Source organism: Neovison vison, chromosome 3 (assembly GCF_020171115.1).
Source record: "Neovison vison isolate M4711 chromosome 3, ASM_NN_V1, whole genome shotgun sequence".
Lineage (NCBI taxonomy): Eukaryota > Metazoa > Chordata > Mammalia > Carnivora > Mustelidae > Neogale > Neogale vison.
The window spans coordinates 33,545,077-33,559,677 of NC_058093.1; the positions used below are offsets into that span (position 1 = coordinate 33,545,077).

At 43.7% G+C, this 14,601-nt stretch overlaps 1 protein-coding gene across 1 annotated transcript in view; it reads right to left on the reverse strand.

The window, feature by feature from the left end:
* Positions 1 to 8,402: 8,402 nt before the first annotated feature.
* SERPINE2 (serpin family E member 2) overlaps positions 8,403 to 14,601 on the reverse strand; it is a 61,799-nt gene continuing 55,600 nt past the window's right edge. Inside the window, exons 7-9 of the mRNA XM_044241702.1 lie at positions 12,401 to 12,487; positions 9,976 to 10,059; positions 8,403 to 8,815 (exon numbers count right to left, since the gene is read on the reverse strand). Coding sequence (XP_044097637.1) covers positions 8,778 to 8,815; positions 9,976 to 10,059; positions 12,401 to 12,487 — 209 coding nt within the window. The 3' untranslated portion in view covers positions 8,403 to 8,777. The remainder of the gene's footprint in view (positions 8,816 to 9,975; positions 10,060 to 12,400; positions 12,488 to 14,601) is intronic.

The following is a 14,601-nucleotide window of genomic DNA, read 5'->3' on the forward strand; positions in this document are numbered from 1 at the left end:
ATCCCAGGACCCAGGGATCATGACCTGAGCGGAAGGCAGGGGCCCAACCCTCTGAGCCACTCACGCACCCCAATTTTTGAGAGTTAACTTTTGAGAGTTAACTTTAACTCCTAACACTTGAACTCAGGGATAGAGGGTCAAACCCAGCAGGAAAAAAACACCACACTTGGGGTGCCTGGGTGGCTCAGTGGGTTAAGCCGCTGCCTTCGGCTCGGGTCGGGATCTCGGGGTCCTGGGATCGAGTCCCGCATCGGGTTCTCTGCTCGGCAGGGAGCCTGTTTCCTCCTCTCTCTCTGCCTGCCTCTGTGCTTACTCGTGATCTCTCTCTGTCAAATAAATAAATAAAATCTTTTAAAAAAAAAACAAAACAAACACCACACTTGTGTGTGTCATCCACAAGGAAACATGATTTGATTTCATGGATGCCAAAGAAGGGATGATAGAAAGTTTCTGAGAAGCAAAAGACAGTAAATGTCCTCCAACCATTTACACATCCAGTATATGCAAAATGTCAGATTTCGCTGGAGTATTACTCTAATTTTACTTTAGATGAACATTTTTTCCAAAGCTCTTGAGAGAATTCATTTGCAAACTTCCTGACAAGTAGTGCTGGTAACGTGATCCCAGGTTTCCCCTATTCAAGGCATTTTGCAGGACCTTATCCTACAAGGTTGGAGGGGAACTGTCCTCATACTTTGTTTTTTAAGCTCCTGAACCTTGAATGATTCTAGATTTACATGTAGGAGAGATCTAGCTCTAGTTCATAAAAGCTACTTTTTGCAAGGGGATCCAAGTCCTTTATGGAGAATGTGGTTTCAACACATTTCTAAGTAAAGTCTTCTTTGAATTGAAGTTGTACTTTTAAAAAAGTACCCACTAAGCTATAATTGGCTGGAATGTAGAAAATAAAACACATATTTTCTCAGTTCCATATGAAATTGCTTGAAACTTGGAGCCAACCTCTAGGAAACCTTAATTTGCATTATAAGAACCAATAAATACTGTGTGAGTTTGATGTGTGGGCAAGAGGAATAAAGGTGTAAGGATGTTGTCAAAGGGGTGTTGTGACCAAGAGCATTGAGTGACCCGGTGGAGCACTGCCTCTTGACTAACCTCTGGTTCATGTTGAGAAGACAGTCGTTATGACCATAAGGAAGTTGAAGAAATACAGTAGCACTAATACTTGAGCTTGGCCTCACATCACCGAAAGACGTTTAACTCTTTAATCTTTACTCTGAAATTGACATCCTTTCCCACCATTTCCCCCTCGCTTTCCCTAAGCCCAAAGTAGAACATTGAGCCAAAAATGCATGATAGATGTCTATAGATTCCATTATATAAACCGTATTCTTTTTAGTCCATACTTCTTTTTATGATGTGCATATATAAAACAGGAAACCATATTCTCAAAGTGTTTTATGTGGTCATGAGAAAGTGAATTATTACTAGAAAGTACCTTCCAAGTAAGAACGGAACAAATAGGGACTGTTTTCGTGTGTGTGAACCTGTTTTAATATTTGGCCACTAGGTGGTGTGGTAATCCTACTCAATAGTTTAGTATGCAATGTGCCCATTGTGGGGAGCACTTTTCTCCCTATACAGGAAGGACAGACATTTAGGGCAAAGGATTACAGTGAAAAATGATTTCCTGAGGCCTGTTAGAGCTCTGACAGCCTATGAACGTGGTTGCAGAAACTAGCTCACCTTATCCCGTAAGATGTTGAGTCTGATGTGTGAACAATTCACCTATGATGCCAAGGTATGGATGTTTGAGCTCTTTTATATTTTCTGAAAAGAGGGAAAGTTGTAGGGTTGCCATAGATTAAACTTTTAAAGACTTTATTGGCCCCTTCTTGCTATTCTTTTTTGGTGATGGAGAAGATGCACTGCAGACTCAAGGGCATCTTGAAGCTTTTAGCCAGATGTGGACATTTCTTCCCATGTGGGGGACCAGATCTCCCTGGCTGAGGGGCGCCCACTGAGGAGGCCCAGCTGGCAGCCTGTAAGCAACGTTGTATTCCTAAGCCCACTTGGTTCTCTCCTCCCTTCAGTTGACTCTGGTGTCATCTACAAATCTAGTTTGTAAAGCCCCTTTACCATTGTCCCCGAGGACCCAAGCTGAGGCTTGTAAATTTGGTTGGCTATCAGAGCACTTGGAAGCCATGGTTCTCTCTGTAGAATACCAAGAATGACTGTTAGATTAAATCTCATCTGGCAAACTAGCAACGAGTCCCCCCAGCCCCCAGGAGAAAATTCATGCAATCAAATATTGTAACCACAAGCACACATGCCCCTGAAAAAAGAGCAGCTTGACATTGGTAGAGGCTGTGCCTTCCATAGCATTCGTTTGTTCTTGATCAGGTCTCTCGTTGTCTGTTAGTGCTCACTCACAGCAAGACTAATAGTTTCAAGAAAACTTTCTGGGAGAACAGCAATTAAGAGAATTAAAAACATTAATGTATTCTCCCTTCAACTGAGGAAGAACTCCATTATTTGATTGTTTGAGAAATATCTTTTTACCACATCTGTTATGTATCAGAATCATCAAATGAACTAATGAGTTTATACTAATGAGTTTTGCAGAAGAGATGAGTAATGAGGTCATTGAGTGCTAGAGAAGAATATTTCTAATCAGAGCAATTGCCTGACTTTCTGAAGACAATTCCTCTATGTACATTATTGATCAGCAAGACAACAAATCAGGGACTGAGATACTTATCAGTAGGCAATATAGTTAATAAGACAAATACAGTAAAATAAAATCAGCTGATCATCCTCAGATTAACCAACCTGATGATGTCTCTGGGGCTCCTGACAGCCTGCCTCCGGGACCGAGCTGTGCGTGCTGGCATTGTTCCCCGGTCTATGAAGGACAAGCACAAAGGCTGGCTACCCTTCTTTTCACCTTTGGTGGCTGGGATTAGAAACTTCAGATGAAGGGGAGGTATAGTGCTGAGAAATTTAAAAATTCACTTCCATTTCGGTACCTCCTATTCAGTAATTTAATCTGCAAACACTAATAATGTATCTGCTATCCTATAAAAGTGATTTTTAAAAAAATCATATTTATTTGACAGACACCCTGAGAGAGGGAATACAAACAAGGGGAGTAGGAGAGGGAGAAGCAGGCTCCCCACTGAGCAGGGAGCCCGATGCTGGGCTTGATACCAGGACCCTGGGATCATGACCTGAGCCAAAGGCAGCCGCTTAACGACTGAGCCACCCAGGCTCACCCCAAAAACGGTGATTTCTCAGAGCAAATTTTTCCTTTAAATCACATCTGTCTCCTTTTTTCTCCAATATTTGGGAGAGCGTCAAAGGGGCAGTTGGGGAAACTCAGAATAAACGGGCTATAGAGCCAGTAGTGTCTTCCACTCTTGGGTGGCCTGAAGTGGGTTCTTGGTGGGACACGGGGTCTTTCAGTGGTCATGGGAGGCCAAGGCCTGAGACGTCTTCTGCCAGTTAGTTGACTCGGTGGGTGCCTTTCCCCAGACAGCCACCAAAGACCAGCCCTCGGAAGTGGTGTTTGCTGCTCTGCTGGCTCAGGGCAAATCCCTGCTCCACTTCAATTCCTTAGACCCCTGAATGTGGAGCTCACGGGTCATTCAATTTTTCACTTTCAGAAAAGCAGAGTTCCTGGGACAAAAGTCACTCCCTGTGTCTTAGGATTGGCATTATTTTCAAGTTATTTGTCATCTCCTTTTTAGGACAAAGACTCAAAGACCAGTAAGATCTAGAGTTTTCGACTTATTTGGGTCAGTGCCTACTCCTTTTTTTCGGGCAGAATGGAAGAATCCTCATTTCATTAAGTGTCAAAAGAGTGATTTTACTGGTTGTTGGCCTCGGTTCTATAAGTCTACCATTTTGTTACTTCGGGAAAATTGCAGCTTGTCTCCTACCCAAACTCAATGTGACATGTAATCTATGTGATAAATTGTTTGCTCAAATGTCTACATGCATAGCAAATAAAGATTCTGACACCCAATTCCAATGTGTGGGGTGCCCCCCACCTGCATCACCAATGCTCAGACACCAGCTGGATATCCTACAATTGAATTCAATTCTAACACGATCTACTGAGAGGGAGTATCACATCTCACTGGTTAAGGGCTCAGGCCCAAAGGGCTTCCCCTCCCCCACCTACTTCAGATAACCAGTTGGCACCCAGGTTGTCCCCTCTCCTTCTGACCTAGGCTATAAATCAGAGGTTCCCAGGACCTCTCCTCAGCTTCTGTTAACTTGCTAGAGTGACTTACAGAACTCAGAGAAACATCTTGCTTACTGTATTGCTGGTTTGTCAAAGGATGTAACTCAGGAACAGCCAGATGGAAGAGATGCATAGGGCAAGGTCTGGGGAAGGGCGAGGAGCTTCCCTGCCCTCCTAGTGCACCACTCACACAAATCCCCGGGTGCTCATTGACCTGGAAGCTCTCAGAACCTGAGCAGGTCTCCCCTCCCTAGGGGTCAGTGGGGATGGAGCTGAAAGTTTCAGCCCTCCAGTCACATGGTGGGGTCTCCTAGCAACCAGTCTCAAATCTGTAGCCATCAAAGCTCTCCGGTCTCTCTTTGGAGGATACCCAGGCCAGCCCACCAGATCCAGCCCTGGCTGGCAGTCCAGATTACTGCAGGTCTGCCTTCTGTGGAAATGATGCACATTTGTGTAGGTTAGGGCTTAGAATTAGGTAGATGTCTTGTAACCTCAAGGGCTCCCTCCCATGACTCCACCTCTCTGGATGCTTGCATTATTTGGCCAAATGTTACCTCATTAACATAACAAAAGCTTTTTATAGCTATCACTTTGTAAACTCCAAGGGTTTGGGGAGCCCTGTGCCAGAAATGTGGATGAAAACCAAATATATATATATCTCTTATTATAAATCACAGTGTCAGTGCACCTGGGTGGCCCAGTCAGTTAGGTATCTGACTTCAGCTCAGGTAATGGTCTCAGGGTCCTGGGATTAAGCCCAGTGTGTGGCTCTGTGCTCAGTGGGGAGTCAGCTTGTCCTTCTCCCTCTGTTCACCCCACCTTATGCTCTCTCTCAAATAAAGTTCTTTTTTTTTTTTCCAAGATTTTATTTATTTGACAGAGAGAGAGAGAGAGAGTACAAGTAGGGGAAGCAACAGGGGGAGGGAGAAGTAGGCTCCCAACAAGCAAAGAGCCCGACATGGGGCTTGATCCCAGGACCCCGGGTTAACAGATGCTTAACCCACTGAGCCACCCAGGCACCCTTCAAATAAATAAAATCTAAAAAAAAAAAAGAAAAAAAGAAAAAAATCACAGTATCACAGAAAATGTGAACTTTATGACAGGTCTGCAATTTTTTAAAATTTATTTATTATTATTTTTATTTTTTAAAAAGATTTGTATTTATTTGACACAGAGAGAGAGAAATCACAAGGAGGCAGGCAGAGAGAGGGGGGGAAGCAGGGAAGCAGGGGGAAGATTTGGTGGGCTGAGATCATGACCTGAGCTGAAGACAGAGGCCCAACCCACTGAGTCACCCAGGTGCCCCACATCTGCAATTTTTTGTCTCCAAATCTTAAATTTATTTCAGTTTCGCTCAAGTAAAGGAGTTTCTCTAAATTTTATCTTTTTGAAGATAAGACCTATAGACTCATTGACTGAAGTGTATCAAAAGATAAAAGTTGAATTCTGTAAAAGTACTAAGTTGAGAACTTTCCTCTAGTCCAGAGATTATCAACAGGTTCTAGAGGCTACTAGAGTCAAGTCAGAATATGAGTGCTGATGGGTAAGAGAGGGTTAAAGATGAGCTGGGAAGATCAAGTGAAACAGAAGAAACATAGTCTAGGAATCTTGATTCTACAATTCTTCCATGAGAGTCTTCCAAGGTCTATATATCATAAATTTGAAACTTTACTATCTAAAATACTAAAGAGGCATTCAGAAATGGCACCAGATACTTCAAATTTTAATGTGCTCAGTAAAATGCTACCAGTTTCTATTTTGGAGGAGTAGACTATCTGTAACACATAACAGGGCCACACTCAACTAGGTGATCTTAGAAAAGCAAACTCTTGGGGGTACCTGGGTGGCTCAGGCAGTTGGGTGTCTGACTCTTGCAAGTCTTGATCTCAGGGTCATGAGTTTGAGTACTGCACTGGGCTCCACTCTGGGTGTGGAGCCTACCTGGGGTCAGGGGAAGCAAAGCAAACTCTTCTGGTCTTTTCCGTGGTGAGCACTGTGGAAGCCAAGAGCTTGGGAATCTAGTCTTGGTCCTATAGCCACTTCTAGGCTTCTCTCTTGGACTTACGCCCACTTGGTCCTACTTGTGTATCTTGTAAGTACACTTAACACAGGTTACATCAAGCTAGAATTCACTCTCTCCCTTCCATGATTAACTTATCTATGGAAAGGACATATTTATCTCTGTACCCCCTAATGCTTGGTACCCAGTAGGTACCCAAATGAATAAATGGAGTGTATAATTCTTGGATTACTGCTAACACTATTTCTATCTTAAACTATTCAAAATAATGTAACAGAATGGGACAAGAAAATGAGTAAAACTGGCTATAAAAGCATTAATAACTATACTAGCATGTTTGCTAGAGTAAAAGTAGTTTGTGTTAACCCTTCAAAATAAATTTCTGGCATTTACCCTTTTTAAATAAAGAATTAATTAATTAATTAGGCAGAGAGAGATCTCAAGTAGGCAGAGAGGCAGGCAGAGAGAGGAGGAAGCAGGCTTTTCATGGAGCAGAGAGCCTGATGTGGGGCTAGATCCCAGGACCCTGGGATCATGATCTGAGCCGAAGGCAGGGGCTTTAACTCACTGAGCCACCCAGGCCTCAGGCATTTACTCTTAATTAAGGAAAGCAATTCTCACCCTTTTTCTTTCTCTCTTGGCTAACCAAAGTATCCCCACTTAAATAGTTGCAAACAGCTGAGCTCAGCCCACTTGACAAATAAGAATCACCAATGGCAAATTGTTGGAGTGTTGGATGTAAAGTTTTTTTTTTTTTTTTTTTAAGATTTTATTTATTTATTTGACAGAGAGAAATCACAAGTAGATGGAGAGGCAGGCAGAGAGAGAGGGAAGCAGGCTCCCTGCCGAGCAGAGAGCCCGATGCGGGACTCGATCCCAGGACCCTGAGATCATGACCTGAGCCGAAGGCAGTGGCTTAACCCACTGAGCCACCCAGGTGCCCCTGGATGTAAAGTTTTAATGTATAAAGAACGATGAGCAGAGCTCATGGATTTAAAAAAAAGTTTTTAAATTTCGATACATATTTTAAACCAATTCTGATATATTAGGTGATTCAAGCCTTTAGGAGATTAGAAAAGTAACAAAAATGACAACAAACCAGGCAAATAAAAAATTATGAGGAATTGTGAGGTCTCCAAAAACAAAACAAAACAAAATAAAACAAAAAATCTTGCCCTATCAGGAAACAAACACTCCGGCCCATCACTGAAATTGTAACATGCACGGTTCACTCTGAGTTCAAAGTGTCTCAGGACCCAGCACCTTCCCTGTGCGCTTGCCATAGAAAACCCTACTCTTTGCTGGGAATACTTGTGAATCCTGCCCTTAGCGAGCCACTGCTGAGATGAGGGCTGGGATCGCACCCTCCTCTAGTGCTCAGCAGTGACTTAGAAGGGGTAATGAAGCAAGGAACAGTGTCTGATTGCCAGGGTTAGAGAAAAAGAAAATGTGGGGGGCTGTAGGTTTTCTGCTACTTGCCTGAGAACAAAGATTTAGTAGAAGAAGTTAAAGGATTTTTAAAAAATTAACATACAATGTATCATTTGCCCCAGGGGTACAGGTCTGTGAATCATCAGGCTTACACACTTCCCAGCACTCACCATAGCACACACCCTCCCCAGTGTCCGAGACCCTGCCCCCCTATCCTTACCTCTCAACCACCCAGGAACCTTTTTTGTTTCCTGAGATGAAGAGTCTCTAATGGTTTGTCTCCCTCTTGATCCCATCTTGTTTCATTTTCTTCCCCTCGAAGTTAAAGTATTTTTAAAAGGCTCTGTTTCTTTTGTTGTATTTTCAATCACAGAGAAACGGCATTTTTTTTTAACTACTCATAACACTTTATTTTTTACTTTGTACAAAATACAAAAATGCAAATCCAAAGAGTACAGAGCAGTAGTGACAGGCACACTGCAGAACAGCAAACCTTGTCTAGCAAGACATTCTTTTTTTAGACTTTATTTTAGTGAATACATGCATTATAGAAAAACAACAACAACAACAACAAAAACACCCAAAGAGGCTAGAGATTTTACTATTTCTACCCCCGAAATAATGCTTACTATCAAGACTTTGGATGAGACCAAAACAAAAGAATTTAAAAAGGCCAATAATATTTTTTTCATAAAAAAAGTAAAAGCTACCATAAAATGCGTTTTTGTGTTTTTTATTTTTTATTTATTTTTATTTTTTCCCCATCACACTGATTCAATTTCTTCTGAAATGCCACACGTGTAAACAAAACAAAACTCCTGAACTGGACAGTAAATACTCAAGAGGGTTAGCTCAGTAGTTTAAAGGATTTTTTTAGACACTTTGAAGCCTTTCTATTCACCGGTCAGTACAGTGCTCCAGCCATCCTGCCCCTTTTCCCTTTGATATATATCCCAGAACAGAAATGCTTGCATCATTGAGTCTCTGTTCCTAAGAACTAGTTTTGAAAAAGAAAGTAATGTACAAAAATATTTAACAGAACTATGAAAGATGTAGGAAAGGAGTCTTATTTTCATTGCAAAGGAGCCTTAGCTTTGCCTGGTTTCTCCTGCACACTCTTCAGGGTTTGTGTATCTGCCCCATGAATAAGACAGCACCTACAGAATTAGAAGGAAACAAGGCACAAGTCTATAAAAAACATTTCTTAAAATAAGATATAAAGTGTGCTTAAGGGATAGTCCCTAGGCTGCGATTAATTGTTCTCAAGCAGTGCTATCCAATAGAACTTTCTGCAATGATGGAAACGTCTATATTTCCATTGTTCAATATAGTAGCTACTAGTCACATGTGGCCATTGAGCCCTTGAAACATGGCGAGTCTAGGAAACTGAATTTTAAATTATATTTCATTTTCATTACTGAAGGTTAAGGTTAAACAACCATGTGTGGCTTGAGGCTCCCATATTGGACTTTTGTGCAGGAGCACACGAATTATGACATTAAAGATACAAGACAAAAGGATAAGGAACTAGCCTGTGTTACTGATTTAAAAAAAAGAGTAAATGCTGAAATGTATGAGTTTCTACTCTGCACCAGTGTGAAGCCAACCTCTCCACAAAGACAATCTCACTTATTCTTCATAATTGTACTAAAAGGTGAGAACTATTGTTGTCCACATTTTAAAGATGAAGCTGAAAGGACAGAGCCAACATTGAGCCCACGACTTGGGGAGCCAGTCTGTTGTCAAATTAACAGCTCTCGGGCTATAGCCATAGAGGGGGCTTCCAGAGGTTGAGGACACGTAGCTTCTTATAAAATTTAACTACTGTACTTAGAAAAATGTGGTCAAAAAAATCAATAGCTGTCAAAAGTCCCCCAAAGGGCTGCTGTTTAAAAGATTCTATCAGGGGCACCTGGGTGGCTCAGTGGGTTAAGCCGCTGCCTTCGGCTCTGGTCATGATCTCAGGGTCCTGGGATCGAGTCCCGCATCGGGCTCTCTGCTCTGCAGGGAGCCTGCTTCCTCCTCTCTCTCTCTCTGCCTGCCTCTCTGCCTACTTGTGATTTCTCTCTGTCAAATAAATAAATAAATAAATCTTTAAAAAAAAAATAAATAAAAGATTCTATCACACTCTGTAAACACAGCCATGGTTTTTTTTCATCTCTTCAAGGTGGGTGGTCTATTACTCCAAGTGTTTGCAATTGTTGACACAAGGGAGACGGATTAAGAGAAGCAAGGCTGGGTTTCCCTAGGATTCCACGTACCTTTCTGAATTCTAACAGCGTGCGAAGGACGAGGACGGAAGAGAAGAGTCGCTTACCTGTAGGGTTATGTCGGATGAAAAACAGAAAAGGTCTGTCTACGATAAACCAGGGAGGCGACGACCTTGCAATTAGAATCGCAGCTACGGGGAGAAAAAGAAAATGTGTTGTACACCCTGCGTGAGGCCAGCAAGGATCCTCGATGCTGGAGTCCGAGGACACAATGCCTGTCCCATAGGCTGGCCAGGTTACATTGGCCCAATGGTCCTCATTTATTGAACCCCTACCATGGGCCAGGCCCTTTCCACTCCATGTCTCATTCAGTCCATACAAATACCACCTTCTTTAATCCATGCACTCACGCCATAGGGTTTTTAGGAGGATTAAATGACCTAAACATTATAAGCTTGGAGAACAGTGTTTGTCACTTAATACCTAGTGCATACTCACTGTTATTATTAGCTGTTTTTTATTTATACCATCTGCCTTGCCAATGAAGCCTCCCTGGTCCTTTTCGCTCAGCCAAACCCTTTCTGTACCATCAAGGCCCAGCTGTGTTTTCAACCATTTTGTCTGTGCCTTTTCCTCTGGTGGGTCCCCTCTGCACGGTAACGGAGACTTCTCCTCTGGGACCCCTACCCCACGCTGCTGTAGCTGTTGGACTCAGAAAGCAAACTTCTGTACCCCACAGCCCTAGACATGCTTGCTCTGCCACGCGTCCCCATGGCGGCTTCAATTTCATAAGCCTGTGACAGGGCCTTGCGGGAGGGTAGGTGTTGGGTTACAACTACCACTCTTTCAGCAATGGCCCAGTTCTCTTCCTCAAACCCCAGGAAGTACCAATGACTCGGGCTTGATGTCGCAAAGGCACCATCTACAGCTAAACCTGGGGTTACTGAAAAGCAATCAGGAGTTAGCAGGTCTGGGCTAAACTGTATCCCCTCAAAATCCCTATGTTGAGGCCCTAAACCCCAAGGTATTTAAGTTTGAATGAGGGCACAAAGGCGGGGCCCTGATCCAATAGGACTGGTGTCCTTTTAAGAAGCGAAGACACACGGGATATTAGTGCTCGGGGCGAAGGCCACATGAGGACATAGGGAGAAAGCAACCCTTGGCAAGCCACAGAGCAAGGCCTCAGGAGAAGCCAGCCCTTGATCTTGGCCTTCCAGTCTCCAGAACTGATATAAACTTCTGCAGCATAAGCCCCCCTGCCCCATCTGTGGTCCCGTGCTACAAGCAGCCCTAGGAACTAAGCCAGCAGTGCTGGCTTCCTGGGCACGTGGCCTGCCAGTCACACGCACGAGAGGCCCACACTTGGTTCAGTGCTCGGCTACTGCTGTCTTCAAGTTCTTAATAAGTGTTCAGTGAGGGCTCCATCTCTATAGTCTACAGCGCCCTGCAAATTACAGAGCCAGTCCCGATAATTACACGAATTGGCAAAATTGGTCAATAATGGCAAAATCCAGCTCTCACTTACAAGTATCTCCTAGAAGAGACAAAAGGCATGTGAGAAATTTGAAGCGCTCATATTCTAGGTCTTTGTTTTTAATGTTATTTTAAAAGGATTACAAATTAAATGTTTATTCTAGAAAGGCCATAAAGTGTCTATTTGGAGCATAAATGGTACTTTTTCATGACCAGAAATATGTGACCCCAGTTACAAGCGGAGCTGGGGTATTCCCTTTATGAGTTCAGGGCTTGGCCAGATCCACCCAATCTCAGTTGGATAATTCGGGGCTACGAAAACCAACCTAAGATTGTTCTATTTTCTCCTTCGTTATGTAAACCACAAGGAGAGAGCAGATGTAGATGTTCTACTTATCAAAGGGGGTGGCCCAGCAATCCTGCCGTAATCCAACAGCTGCTCGCTCCTTCTTCGCTTTGTCCCGGATAGACCTGCCTAGTCCCTATCAGTAGTTGCTATGATTTTGGGTTGCAATATGAAGATTGGGCTTTTCTGCCAATAAGAAGCCAGAATATGCTTTAACCTTCCGAGGGCAGGGGTCAGCAAACCCCTGCCTTCGGGCAGAGTCCGAGAGAGTCATATCCTGCTTTGATAAATAAAGCTTTATTGGAACACAGCCACGTCCACTGGCTCCGATCAGCTCTGTGGCTTTCCCACTACAGCGGCAGCTTTCCTGTTACAGTGGCCGAGTTGAGAAGATCGGGTGGAGATAGTACCAGCCACAAAGCAGAAAATACACACTATTATGCTCTCTCTCTGTAAAGAGAAAGCTTGCCAACTCTCATCCTGGAGGAATGTCTCATACTGAGGGGCTTTCCTTAATGAAACAGACTCTGAGCCTTGAGAAGACAGGTCCTCATTCGCTCTAAATTCACCCTTGTCACCCGGGGGGGGCAATCCCCAGTTCTGGACTGGGGGTACTGGGTTTGCTACCAGTTGGTTAAGTGGCTGCGCAAGGGATAGCACACTCCCGCCCCCGCTACATCACGGCCCGTTCTGGCTCCTGACCCAGTTCTTACTTGTTGCTGCTGAAGCTTTGGTCCCATCTTCGCTGACTTCAATTTTTGCTTTCTGCAAGATGTGAGAAACATGCAGGTTTTCTGACCCTGTTTCCAGGAAATAAAACAAACACAGCATTTATCTGATACACAGGCCATCCATTTGGCTCAGAAAGTAACTTCAAATCCTTGGCAAATTCCAGTTCTTAAAAGGTGTCAGGGGAAGTAACCTCTTACAGTCTGGTGATTGAAGGCTGTAGGGTGACGGTCACCTGCCGTGAATTTCAGTCTCTGTTAAGTGAACTGTGATATCACTTCTGAGGAGGGATTCACCAACCCTGAATGTGTTAGTACCTCTATCAGTTCAACTCTCATCACTCAGCATTGCATAAAAAAATAAAAAGAGCAGAGCTTTAGTAAAGAAGTCCAGTTTTCCAGAAGAAGCACGGCAACAATATTGTTTGTAAGGGACAAAATGTCAGATCCAGAAAGAATTTCAGATGGCATTTATGGAAGGGGAAACCGAGGCCCAGAGGGTTAAGAAATCTGCCCTCAGATCGTATAGTTGGTGAGTGGTTTTCACAGGAAAAGCCAGTCATCTCACTGCCGTATTAGTGAGAAGAGTGTTGAGTGCAAGAAGAGTTCAGAACCAGGGGCGCCTGGGTGGCTCAGTGGGTTAAGCCGCTGCCTTCGGCTCAGGTCATGATCTCAGGGTCCTGGGATCGAGTCCCGCATCGGGCTCTCTGCTCAGTAGGGAGCCTGCTTCCCTCTCTCTCTCTGCCTGCCTCTCCATCTACTTGTGATTTCTCTCTGTCAAATAAATAAGATCTTTAAAAAAAAGAAAAAGAGTTCAGAACCAGACTCAGAATGGCAATTGTGTCTCTGGAACCTTCTAGTGAACCCATTTTCCATCTCAGCAAAACCTTATCATTCCAGCAATACCCACTGGCCACGGCATTGTAGGAGAATGCAAACAGAAGTTAACGGTAGCCTTGATGGGACACGGGTCTGGAAGCAAACTGAAAACGTGCTTTCCAGGTCACCCGGTTTTCAACTGTCTGCACAGATGCTGGGCTCTAATATGAGAATGAGAGGGATGTCTGCAGGACAAAAGTCACCAGCAGGTTAACCATAAGATCTAGGAGAATTTCAGGCACCTGGTTCTCCCTCTGAGCACCTGTAAACTACCCTGCCAGTGTAGACGGTGGGCCATAGAAGAGAACCCTGGAGGGGAACGTGCAGGTTCAAACAATGCCCTCTAATGTCACTGGGCTGAGGAATCCTGTTAAAATGATTCTGATTCAGTATGTCTGGGTGAGACCCAAGACTGTGCCCCTCAGACAAGCTGCCAGGTGATACTCAGGCTGCCGCACCTGGGATGCATTGGGTTATCCAAGGATCAAAGGGCGTCAGAATATCCCTACAGCTGCAAGTTCACCAGGGATGTCATGTGTAGCCCCAGGATGGGCACCCAGGTGCTTACCTGCAGGCCATCGAGCTCAGTAATGAACTTCTCGAGGGGAAAAACACAAAAGGAGCATAAATAATGTTTAGGCCATGACTTCTCTTTGGAAGGAGGTTGCTGTGCTCCACATTAAAAGGACCAAGAGCGGAGTTATATTCAATAGGAATATAGCTCTAGGAAAAGGTATATTTATTGGCAAATGTAGTGACAGAATACCAGCTGCGTCCTAGATGCTTTGGCAAAGAAAGGTTCCAGACAGACCCCTCTGAATTTATACTGTTTCGGATTAAGGAGCATTAAATGCCAAAATACACATCTGGATATAGTGCATGCCTCTTGTTGCTAGATGGAAGCAAGGATCTGAGAGTTTAAAAATCTTCATTTTCCAAACACAGGGAAATCGTTTGCGTTTGAAAAAGAAAGACTGATATCTAATTAACAGCTCCATTTGTAAGTATTAAAGATGATACACCAAGGTCTTCTGGAACTGCAGAGTCACCTGGGCCTCCCATGAAATGTACACATGAAACACCGGGATGAATGATTTCTGTTGATTTAGATGACTGAGGATGAACAGCACCATTTGGTGATAAATCAGAGTAAATGCTGAGGAATTTCAGGGCAATACACTCCTAATTTTGATCTTTTCTTTTGTTCTTTTTTTAATTGTAAAGATTGACTTATTTATTTGAGAGAGAAAAAGAGAGAGCAGGGGGAGGGGCAGAGGGGGAGAGAGAGAATCCTCAGCAGACTCCCG